Below are 12,682 nucleotides of genomic sequence, written 5' to 3'. Positions count from 1 at the left end.
CCATCCATCCAACTTCTTTACCTTGCCAATTTGTTTCAAGTTGTCTGATATTGTTGGAATAGTAACAACGTCAAACCTCACTGCTCCTTCACACGTAGGTTGAGATGGATTCACTTCCACTACAGCTTTCAGCTCATCATTATCCACCTTGGTCTCAGGTCACCCACATGGCTCATTTTGAAGATTAAAATCACCAGGACAGAACTTCTCGAACTATCCATGCTCTCACTGTGTGTTCATTAGCCACATCCTTCCCAAACACTTCATTGATATTTTGAGCTATTTGCACTGCATTCGTTCGTCCCACAACAGAACTCATATTCAAAAATAACACAAATGTTTGACTTATCCATGGCTTCACAACAATTGCTCAAAAGAAATTTGAAAGATAATCACAAGACAAAACATATTTGTAAGCCTGAGGATGTACCTTCACAATGTAAATAAAACGAGAAGTGTCAAAGTGAAATGTCAGATATATCAACTGTCAAACTTAGTACTTAAGGAAATCAGACATTTCATACATAATAACCTATAGTACCAGGCAGGAAGAGAAAAAACATAAACAGTGCTATTTAATTAAATTCAACAAATATTTATGGAAAACCTTTTGTACACAAAAACATAGTGATAGAATATCTAGGAAATTCTCAGATAAATATGTCACAACCCAGGAAAGTTTATCATACTTCTTGCTGGTATCATTCTCCTTCTATTTAAGGGCTTATATAGTATGCTCTCAACTCAAACCAAATCTTTCCTATCATTTCTTCAAAAACAGTTGAATCCTCTTGCCAAACAGAAAAATTTGATAGCCTTTTATGCTGTACCTATTGTATTATGTAAAGAAACACTACAGTCTTAAAGGTTCTTTGCTTTGTGTATATTTGTATTCCGCAGTTTCAATGATATCCTCTGAAAGATACCCCCAGTATAGGAAGTCCTACAACACCATGAATGCCATTTGGATAAAGAACAGAGAAGCTCCCCAGACGGGTAAATGAATTTGTATATTAAAGCTGCTACCTATTTGAATACTTAAAAAATAAACTCCGTTGTATCACTGTCATTGGCAATTGTTTGCAGCCCAGTTTCAAGGCAAAATTCTTCCAAAATAAAATTATTCCCCTAGCACATCTAATTGACTTTTGCAATCAAAGCCATTTTTTAAAAAAAACTGTGCTTATTGGGAATTTATAGATGAAGTTGACTTCTTATGCCAGCTTTATGTATAATTTCTATTGTTTATGTGTAAATGAATCATTCTGAATATTCACAGACTGTTAGCACTTTAGTTTTAACATCCAAAAATATTTTTAAACTGCCCAAAAGAGTTTTGAAAGCCCCAATGAAGAGTGTCTTCTTGTTGTTGCTGCTGTTTGTGGTGGTGGTGTTTCCTTGCCTGTCTGTGTAAGAGTTTACTAAAGAGAGAGGCAGCTTTAAAAGTTACGTTGAAATTTTTGATAATTGCTATGGTCTGAATGTGTCACCCCAAATTCATGTGTTGGAAACTCGATCCCCAGTGTAGGGGCAGTGGGAGGTGGGGCCTTTTGGGGGGTGTTCATGAGGGCTCCACCCTAAGGCATGGGTTAATGATACAACAAAAGGGCATCTGCCTTTCTGCCATGAGGCTACAGCAAAAATGCTCTCCCTGGAAGCCAGTGCTCTGATCTTGGACTTCCCGACTCCCAGAGCTGTAAGAAATAATACTCTGTTCTTCATAAATTACCCAGTTTCAGGTATTTTGTTACAGCATCACAAACAAAGACAGTAGCCATCACAAGACTTCCTGTGAGTCTTGTGCTCAGAGCACTAGAATAAGGAACAGGTGGGATGGAGTGAATGGAACGTGGACAGTCTCATGAGAAGCACCTGTGGGAGGTGTCCCCAGATTGCATCAAGGCCGTTATCTTTCTTTGGCGTGTTCTACTTATGTTCATTTTGAATCATGATGAAAGCAAAAACAGAGGAAAGCAACACCCTCTTAGTGATCCTCATTGAGACACACCCCGGGGAGAATATGCACAGAGAGGGATTTAGGTATTAGTGTTAGGAACATTGAAATCTTTGATATATGAAGTGGCCAATTTCATGATTACCACTGATTGCAGCAAATTTCCAAGAAATCAAGCAGTCTGAGCCAGCCCTGAAAGCACCACTTAGGCAGTGAAATGCCAAGAAAAATCAACAAAGTCCGAGCAAGACAAATGGCAACAGGGCAGAATGACAAAGAGTATGACACAGTTCTGGAAGATCTTAAGCTCTCTGAGAAAGGTTTTTTTCTTTAAGATAACATTTCATTTTATATAATGTTAAAGACCATGCTGTAGTTAATAAGCAATTATTAAGTTCCTACTAAAGTTCACTATCGAACAACATGGGTTAAACAGTCAGGCCCACTTATACACAGGTTTTTTTCCAACAAACATATTAGAAAATGATTTTGTGATTTGTGACAACTTGAAAATAAACATACAGATAAATCACATAGTCTAAAAGTATTTAAAAATTGAGAAAAAGCTAAGGATGTCATGAATGCATAAAATATGTTGAGATACTAGTCTAGACCATTAGCAGGTCAGTTTTGGGGGAGTCAAAAGCTATACTCAGATTTCCTACTGCCAAAGGGTCAGCACTAAAACCCCACACTGTGCTGGGTCAGGTGTGTGTGTAAAATACAGCAACAGAGCTAATGTATGTAGGAAGATGGAGCAAAGAAAAACCCTTCTATCACGATTTTTCAGTTTCAGTACAGGAGATGATACTCAAATACTGCAACAAATAATCTCATAAGTGCCATCAATAGTCATTCCGAGATCTGATAAATAGAAGAAATCACACGCCATTGTGGGGCTCAGTGACCATTTCATGAAAATCACATTAGATTTGGGAGGAGGGAAGACACTTCTTTTTTTCCCAAAGCATCATCTATTCAAGTTGCAAATTAATATAATTATTTACACCCATCAATAATTGCAGAGCAGCAGTCCCCTTTGTGTGGCGGGGTGGGGCAGAGGATGTGGACACTGTGGGCAATGCAGGGCCCTGAGCACCACAGGCTCTCTGAATCTGTGTGTTTATGTGACCAGACTCCTCCCGCACAGGCTGCACCAGTTTTTAAGTGTGTGTAACATTTTTCTCATCTGTAAAAAAATATTCCTTTTTTTTTGAGACAGAGTCTCACTGTGTTGCCTGGGCTAGAGTGCCGTGGCGTCAGCCTAGCACACAACAACCTCAAACTCCTGGGCTCAAGCGATCCTCCTGCCTCAGCCTCCCAAGTAGCTGGAACTACAGGCATGCACCATCATGCCTGGCTAATTTTTTCTATATGTTTTTAGTTGTCCAGCTAATTTCTTTTTATTTTTAGTAGAGACAGGGTCTCGCTCTTGCTCAGGCTGGTTTTGAACTCCTGACCTTGAGCTATCTGCCCACCTCAGCCTCCCAGAGTGCTAGGATTATAGGTGTGAGCCACCACGCCCAGCCTGTAAAAAAATATCAATACCTATGTCATAGAACTATATAAACCAGACAATCTAACCCATACAAAAGTCTGATGCAACATAAACCCTGTGCAAATATCATCTATGTGATGAAAGATAAAAAAAGTGTCTTGTCACTGTGTACGAATAAAGTAAAATAAACTAAAAGCTCATCCTCGATTGTGTGTGTCCATGCTTTGCTCATCCTGGGGCTGTTCTCAGCACAAATACTGGCGTCTCCTGGAAGGCAGGAACCAACACAGCCGATGACAGCTGGTCCTGGGTAAGCCTCCCGACGCGGAACCTTTCCTCCGAGATTTTGGTAGAATCGTTGACGAGAAACGGGTGAGAAAGGCTTTTCAAACGATAGTGATATTTACAGTTTTTCAAAGATGAGAACTTGCAGAAAGTACGTACGGCACAGTGGTGTTTCCTGGACGCTTCGCTGATGTCCTTGCATCCTGCATCACGAGGGGGGGCAGGCCCGTGCCCCCCGGGGTTGGAAACACACCTGTGATCACACTCGCACACACTCACTCACGCTCACTCAGAGAAACCGCAGTGTTGTTGCCAGAGGAGCGAAACAGCACAAAAGAAAAAGACTGCCGTACCCGAAAAGGTGATGTTGAAGCCCTCGTAGGAGATGGAGAAGTCGGATATAAACCGCAGCTGGGCAGTGAAGTTCCCGAACAAGCCCGCCTTGATGGTGTGAGGCAGCACCGACCCGGTGAGCCTGGCGACCGGCTCGGAAAAGCTGCCGTCCTCCGTGATCAGCAAGTAGTCGTGTGAGGTCTCCAGGTGGAAGGTGTGGAAGATCATCCGGACTCCTGGGAAGCCCAGCAGAGGAGAGACGGAGAGACAGAGACAGACAGAGCAAGGCACAGAGATAAGAGATAGTGACAGACACAGAGATAAGAGATAGAGAATAGGTGAGAGAGACAGAGACAGGAGACAGAGACAGAGATGGAGAGAGAGAGACGTCAGCAGAATTAACAGTTGCTGAAAAATACTTTTTTCTGGGCTTAGAGACATCAAAATCTTGAATCAAAGTATCAAAAACAATTATCTTACTATTTAAATCCAACTTTGACGTTTAAGAAAAAATGGGCAGATAATCTCCATTGGGAGAGGTCTATGTAACTGAGGGAAAACGTCCTTGAGATTGTAGTTGGATTTGCTCTCAGTGCCTGTGTTCTCTGAATAACATACTCACAGAGTATTATTTTTGCATTTCTATAGTGAAGTGAATAAAATTAACTATGCATAGGTCACTTTTCATAAAAATGCATTTTTTTTTATGATGACAAAACCCTGGTCATTTATAATCTGTCTCTTCTTTATCCTTAATTTCTTTCCCTCAGGGCTAAGTTCTTTAAAATGTATCTGCAGTTGCACAGTGTAATGCAGTATATATAATAAAATGTCAACTTAACATCAGGTTGAGTTCAATTCTACGTAGAAAGACAAACTGTGCACACTATTTATGTGATCAAAATTCCAAACAGACGCTTCCAAATGACAAGTTTAGTCACAGAAAAAAGACTCAGGGTGCAGTCCTGTAATCTGCATTTCCTGCACAAAATGCAAATTTTTTTCTGGTTTTCAACATACTTGTCTATAGAATGAGGAGTATCATATCTCTTCTATAAGACATCTCTTTATTACATGAGGATAAATAATTTATTATGTGTGATAATACTGGGTAAACTTAAAACATAAGGTAGGTACAAAAACTATCCCAGACTTATCATGGACATTAGATCTTTAGATACTTGCTTTTTTTTTCTTTTTATTTAACTCATATTCGCATTTTATTTGATTGATGCCGTTATTCCTTTTCATCATACTTAATTGTCAAGCCATGCTCATGTGCATATATCCACGCTACCTGATAAATACAGGGCACACCAGGAATGTGTGTGGGCTTGTGGCAGCAAATATTAAAGACCATTTTCTTCTAGTTTTTCAAAAATAAAAATCAACAGTTCGAAACATATGTGAGAAAATCAGTTATCTTGCTTGTTCACACCGTAATGAGTTTTTCTTTGCCCTGTGTTTTTGGCTCACTGACTGTTCTGTATGTTTGAGAGCTATGACATGTTCTCACCTTTTCCGTGAGACACTTCGATGGTCCATGTACAGTTGAGGGAGTTTGGGTAAAAATCCGGAAAGCCAGGAGAAAGGACCGTCCCACTCTTGCCGTGGATGTAGCCTCCACAGAGCGCTTAAAATGACAAAGAGAGATCATCGCATGAGCTTCCCAACGATAGCTAGATCTCAACGGCGGCTGGCACAAAATGCTTTCTAAGCGACATGGAATTTAATTTGCACAGGGACTAAAAAGAGGTCTAATGTCGTGTCCACAAAAGCAAAGCAAAACCTGAACTTCATTTTACTCGCAATTATAGTGCGCCGGTTCACGTGCAGGCGCCCTAACCCTACAAGGCCGGGGACACGGCAGAGCAAGGCACGGCAGGCGCACCCGGACAGGCTAACAAGCAGGCAGACTGCGGGAACAGGGCAGGTGCAGCCTCCAGCGCTGCCGGCCTCCTTAGTGGCACTTCAGTGAGTTTAAATGCCCTGCAAGGAAAGGTGCGTGCTCAGCACTGACTCAGAGACTCATTTCTGAAGGAATGGAAAGAAAATTATTTGTAATGATTTCAAAGGGAAAGTAGCAACTACTAGAACATCAGCGTAACTATGGGAGTTTAAGTTCACAGACTCATGGCAGAAAGTCACGGGTTCAAACATAAGCCCCGCCACTTGCTCCTGCTGTGATCTTGGCGAGTCACTTGCCTTCTATCCTTCACATCTGTCATTTTGAAAGCAGAAACAGCGATAATGCCCATCCCGTGGACAGGTGTCTGCAGTGGTTGCCGTTGCAGAGCACCCTTTACAGTTCTTAATCGATATTCAGTATTCAGAACATTAGCTACTGATAGCTGTTCACAGGAATCTGATCTTTAAAAGATGTCGACAATCTAGCAATTTGAATAAACTCGACATCGCCCAATTTTACCAACACCAAGAGGGGGATATTGGCACATTCTCACCAACACCTTTCTTTTATGTCACATCTCAAGACTTTTCAGGCTTTCCCCAGAACGGAAGGGCTGTGCCAAGACAGAATTTAGGAAGGTGACGGAGTCCACAGAGCAGGGACCAGAGAGGGGACTGTCATTCAGGTTCTGCAAACAAACAGCCGCACATCTTCGCAAGTCACCAAGCGCTCTGGGTCTCCGCAAACACCTCCACCTGGGTTGTGAGGTCCCAGTGTGTTCCGAGCACAGACCCCAGACCCCAGCTGCCCGCCCTCACTGTGACGGCCACTTCCTGTGTCAGCTGGACTGGGCTAGGGGTGCCCACATGGCTGGCAAGGCGTTTTTACTGGTGTGTTTGTGCGGGTGTCCGTGGAAGAGATGGGCATTTGAATCTGCATTCTTCACTCGGTGTGGATCCACCTTCACCAGTGTGGACAGCCGTCGGCTAATCCATCCAGGGCCTGGGTAGAGCCACCAGGCAGAGAAGGGCACACTTTCTCTCTTCCCAAGCCAGGGCATCCACCTTCTCCTTCCTCGGGCATCGGGGATCCCAGGTCTTGGGACTTCAGACTCCAGGACTTTGTCGCAAGCAGCTCCCCAGGTTCTTAGGCCTTCGAACTTGGACTTTATTTCAACACCGAGTTTTCTATGTCTCCAGCCTCCAGACAGCAGATCTCAGGATTCCTCTCAGCCTCTACAATCAGTCAGCACATTTGCAGAACAAATCTCTTCCATTAGATACTTACATCCTGTTTGTTCTGCTTCTCTGGGGAACTCTGACCAATGCATCCACTTACCCACTTACTAGTTGGTGACAATGAGCAAGTTCCTCTACCCGCCATATGTCTATGTCCTCATATGTGAACAGGGGCCATGATCATACCTGACACCCTTGGTGCTGGAGGAATGAAATAAGGTAACACACGAAGAGCTTAAAACAGTGTCTCACCAGCAAAATGCCTCTCTATCAGGATCACATTCTACTATTTATATTATGGGATTCCTTTGTTCTCCTTTTAAACATGTTCCCATTCTTGGCCCAGATGGATTTATACTTCCCTTCCTGAACTAGATAAGATTAACTACCATGAAACAATTGATGCCTGGAACAACTGTTTTCCTAATAATATGAGCATTCCAATGTATGTTTTATAAGAAATGCATCCACAAATAATATTTGCGAAAGAATTGGGTGATTTATGAAAGATGTGATGTGTGTCATCATGTTCACTAATCAAGTATTTTAAGGGAACAGATTATCTCTTTTAATATACAAATCACATGAGAAAGGCTACACAAAATCAACTAAATAGAAACTTTCTAAAATGAGTGCTAGGATATTTTAATAATTTCTCGTCAGATATTTGCATCTTCGAAGTGCACTGACTCTACAATACACTACAAAAGAGGTAACATTTGTGTAAATTAATACATTAACTTACCAATTTTTTATGAAAGACTTACCTGTAATGTATTTAAAACATTTTGTGTAAAACTGAGATATCATATATACAAAGTTATTTATTGGTAGTCTTGACTCTAAAATCTACATATGCCACGTAAACGGATAAAAAGGTCATTCACATCCAGCTACATTTTAAAATTATCCATCTTTATTTCACCCTCTGTCCTAATGTCATCAAGAGAGATTGTCAAGCCCTGTATTGGGGGGAGCCGGGAGGGACTGTGTTCCGCCCATGTTTGAGATTACCCGTCCAGGCAGCCCAGAGCCCAGGAGTCACTGACCGGCCCTCCCGCGCCGCCCCTTAGCAGCGAAGTTGGACAGAAAGTGACAGGTACAGCGGCGCAGGTGCGTGTGCAGATTCACATGAACGCAAACTCAGTACAGCCTGATCCGCACATTATGGAGATTGTGTATAAACATAACTCTCTTCACAAATCCTCCATTTTTTTTCTCATGGATAAGGAAAATTTGATGCACAGACAACAGAATTTCTATTCTCATCTGGAACTGAAGAGAGGAGAGGAGGGGGTGAAACAAAATCCCTGACTTACATTTTGGTGTCCGCGCGCCCACCACTGCATCTCTAGACCCTAGGCGCCCGCGCGGCCCCGCGCACAGCTGCGGGTAGAGCGCGCAATGTGAGTTGCACTGGTCTGCTTCTTCATGCATGGGAGCGGCTATTCTGGGTAGTTATAAAAAGGCACAGTAAAATTTTACTTTTGCTATCCTTACTGCTGTAATTTCTTGAATTTTACTCCTGTATTTATATAACCTAACCAGCACCCAGGATGCCGCCGACACACTGTATCAGAATTCTTTTGGATGGAGGACCACAATCCACAGAGAAAAGAAAGTACATGGAAAAAGGAGGCGCACAGACTGGCATTTGTGTGAACTGCCCTTCATGCTCCTGTATCCTCAGCATACCCGACAGTTCTCCCTTCATTGTGTGATTTAAAAAAAAAAAAAAAGTCTTTCCTCTCCCTTTCTGATGGACTACAAACTTTTTCACCGTGTTGCCGCAAACACAGCCGGTTTCCAACAAATGCTTGTGGAAGGGGTAAAGAGTTTGCAAAAATACTTATTTAATGACAAATATTTTTCAAAGTTTTCCTTACTTTTGTCTTCCACCAAATTAAAGGCAGACAATTTATCTCAATGTTCACCTTATTTTTTCACAACTGGAGCATGGGAAACATGAACATTGAAAACAAACTGAATGTGTGCTGTGGGCACGGGGCAGAAGCTGATAGCTTCTTTTATCATGGTGATAAAAAAAAAACTATTATAGTTAATTATCATTCCTTTTTCCTTTCCTGGGAACTGTAAATTTTTAAGGGTTTAAGGATACATAATATCCTATATATGTATCATTTGTTGCAATAAGAACATGTGTATTATTGGAAAGGGCAATGAGAACGATTCTTACAGTTACCTGAAGACGGTCAGCTGTGACTGACTGAAACTCACAGATCAAACTTTAAAATCTCCCAAAGGTTGCAGATTCATGCCTTTTCTCACACATTCATTATTCTCTGAAACTCCTTCCAATGCAGCAAAACACATCACCATGCCGCCAATCCCCTTAAAAGGTCTACATTTCAAATTTGCAAAAATTTAAATCGGTGGACATATGGAAACAAATACATGTTTTACGTAGCCTCACTTTCTGAAGAGAAAAGCAAGCACACATCTGGCAACCCCAGGGCACCTCATTACTAGCAAGCGTGCCACCACTTTCAGTCCACCGCCCATCCCACTCTCCTCCATTTATTTTCCATCGACGCCATGCTATTAAACTTCTGGAAATTTGCAGAGTGTGCCATGCCGATCAACTCCTGGTGATTTTGTTGATTTCTTCTGCCTGAAAAGCCTCTTCACACATGTTGGCTACTTTGGAAAATTTCTCTAATCACTGGAATCCCAGCTCAAGTGCTGTACTTTTGATGAGTTCATTTTCAGTTCCTATTCCCTAGGAGCTTAAAAATCAAACTTAGGAGACTATGTTATTAAGTGTGTGTGTGTATAACATACATATATAAAATCTAATCTATATTAGACATAAATTTTAAATATATGCTATATTATATATGATTATATGCACACACAAGATTGTAAATTTTAAAGTTAAACTTTCTGGAACAGAATATTAGGAGAAATGGAGGTGGGAAAAGTTAGTTTTGCTGGTGTCTTGAAGCAATTCCAGAGGATTTCTGGTAAGGGCCGACGAGTGCACCCAGCTGGGAGGAGGGGAGTGTTTCAGACAATGCGATCTACGCAAGTGTGCAGAAGGAGAATGGATGTCCTGTGTGCTTGGTTGAGGGGAAGAAGAGAGGAAGACCAGGCAAGTTCTAGTAATATTTTCTAGGTTGATTGCCAGAGAGAGTAGAAAATAGTCTTAGTTAGATACTGAATTTTTTTAAAAAAAGTATGTTACTAAGGCTGCGTTTAGAATTCACGGGGTAGATGAGCACGCCCTTTTCTTTTGAGAAAAAAATCCAATTCAAGATCCAAATTACAGATCTCGAACAAGATAGGGGAAGCGTCTCTTGCATATGTCAGTTTTCATTACCAAATCCAGAGCCCAGATAAGCTGGTGCCTCTCCTATGATCAACAAGATCTGTCTTCATTCATTACTGAATGATCAAAGGGCTTTGACTTTTCAATCTTTAGAGCTGTGACTGAAAAGTGAGCAAGTCAAACAACCTGAGACGCCTATGTTAACGCTTTTTCAAGGGACCCACCCCAAATGAGAATGAGTAAAAGAGAAGCTTATGTGTGATTCGTTTCTAAATTCCATTTTTATCTATAGTGCAAGATAAAAATAAATTATTTAAAATGCACAGCACCCAATAAAGCCATATGTGATTGCATGGCACATAAATATTCAAATGTTCATATAATTAACTTATTTTATTGCAAATTTAAGACAAGGGATTTAAAAAATATAAAATGGATTCAAGTTCAGTTATGCACAAAGATAAGTATTTTGGGTCAGTGCTTTGGTTGTAATTATTTTTAATATAGAACTTATATAGAGAGATTTATATAGAGTTATTACTTATAGTTATAAGTTATAACTTATAAGTTATTACTTATATAGAGTTATTCAGACAAATTTTATTTATTTACATTTTATTGTTAGAGTTCTAACTACAAAAATAAAACATGGTGGTAAAAATCCAAATAATATTTAAAAATGTAGATGGATTTAAAAGTTGGAGATCTCATTGCACCCTCCCCTACAGCCTATACTATCTCCCAAGAGGATAGCATAACAGTTACAATTTTAGAATATATATTTTCAGTAACTTTCTGTGTAACACTGTGTGCACCTGCAACTACATGTAGGTATACAATAAATGCATGTACATGGCATGCATTTTTCTCTGACTTTCTATTTTTTCCTCTAAAAAGTGTGCATCATTTACTTTCCTGCTAACAGTGTATAATGAATGTGCAACTCCCTGGTCCCTCAATGATATAGGTCACTGTTGTCCTGCTAACTCTTTTCTACACCTGAAGGAAGCACATTTTGGTAGCTTGTTTACATTTTCCTGATTCCTAGCCAGAGTGGGCATATTTTCAAACCTTTCGGCCTTTTATGTATCTTCCATGAATCACCTGTGTATGTTTTCCTCGTAGATCTACTGGCTTACCTGTGTTGCTTTTCTTCTCTCATCCAGCTATAGAAATTGATTACTTAGTGTGTGTGTCACACGGAGAACGGAGTCATAGTCCACAGTCTGTGCCTTCAGTTTTTTACCTTTTTGTATTTTTGATAAAACAATTTTTAATTTATATATAAAATCAGTCAATATTTTTCATTTGTTGTTTCTAGATTCCTCTAAAAGGCTTTCCAAGGTTTAAAAACTAAAATTTCTCAAAGAGGAAAACAAAAGCACAAAAACCCCTGACTCACACGTAGGTGACACTGGCTGTATGCCACAGTCCCAGGATCTTGCAGTGGAGAAATAAGGTCTCATCAATAAGCAATGCTGCCTCGTGTGGCTTGCTACATTGGAGAAACATGGATCTAGACGTTACATCATTCCTTACCAAAAAACAATTTTAGATGGATTGAAATGATAAATTCATAAGACAAAAAGTAGTTTTGTGGGACTCTGTACCTATAGTCCATGTTGCAGATTCATATATGAGGAAAAAAACAGCACCAGGTGATTTCTGCTGCTTTCTATGACTGTCACGAAATGCAAGGGCCCTTAGGAATGCACATTTCGGCAGTCCTCTTAAGTTCCTACAGTCTGTTCTGCTGCAGCAGGAACAGTCAGCTCATTTAAAGATTGGTAAACAGCAAAACTACCTCAACGTGCAATGTGAAAATTACGTTGCTGCTCACAGCATTTTTCCCTAGGCAAATGGAGTTGGTGTATTAGAATCATAACCTATGGCAGGAATAGAAAAATGAGTCAGCTCATCTTTCAGACAAAAGAGGAGCTCTGCAAGACCTCTGTTAGGAAAAGGAGGCCAGCACGGTGGCGCAAGCCTGTAGTCCCAGCTACTCGGGAGGCTGAGGCAGGAGCATCACTTGAGCCCAGGAGTTCCAGGCTGCAGCGAGCTGTGATCGTACCACTGCACTGCAGCCTGGGAGACAGAGCGAGATCATATGAGAAAGAAAAAGAAGAAAGGAAGACATGGAGGGAGGGAAAGAAAGAAAGAGAAGAAAGTGACAGTA

The 12,682-nt window shown here is 40.8% G+C and overlaps 1 protein-coding gene across 2 annotated transcripts in view; it reads right to left on the bottom strand.

Moving 5' to 3' along the window:
• CSMD1 (CUB and Sushi multiple domains 1) overlaps positions 1–12,682 on the bottom strand; it is a 1,569,742-nt gene that overhangs the window by 279,718 nt on the left and 1,277,342 nt on the right. For both annotated transcript variants that reach the window (XM_020282735.2, XM_075997279.1), the window contains exons 19-20: positions 5,587–5,703; positions 4,091–4,306 (exon numbers count right to left, since the gene is read on the bottom strand). In XM_020282735.2, coding sequence (XP_020138324.2) covers positions 4,091–4,306; positions 5,587–5,703 — 333 coding nt within the window. The remainder of the gene's footprint in view (positions 1–4,090; positions 4,307–5,586; positions 5,704–12,682) is intronic.

This window comes from Microcebus murinus, chromosome 24 (assembly GCF_040939455.1).
Source record: "Microcebus murinus isolate Inina chromosome 24, M.murinus_Inina_mat1.0, whole genome shotgun sequence".
Classification (NCBI taxonomy): domain Eukaryota; kingdom Metazoa; phylum Chordata; class Mammalia; order Primates; family Cheirogaleidae; genus Microcebus; species Microcebus murinus.
This window is presented reverse-complemented; position numbering and strand designations above follow the sequence as displayed.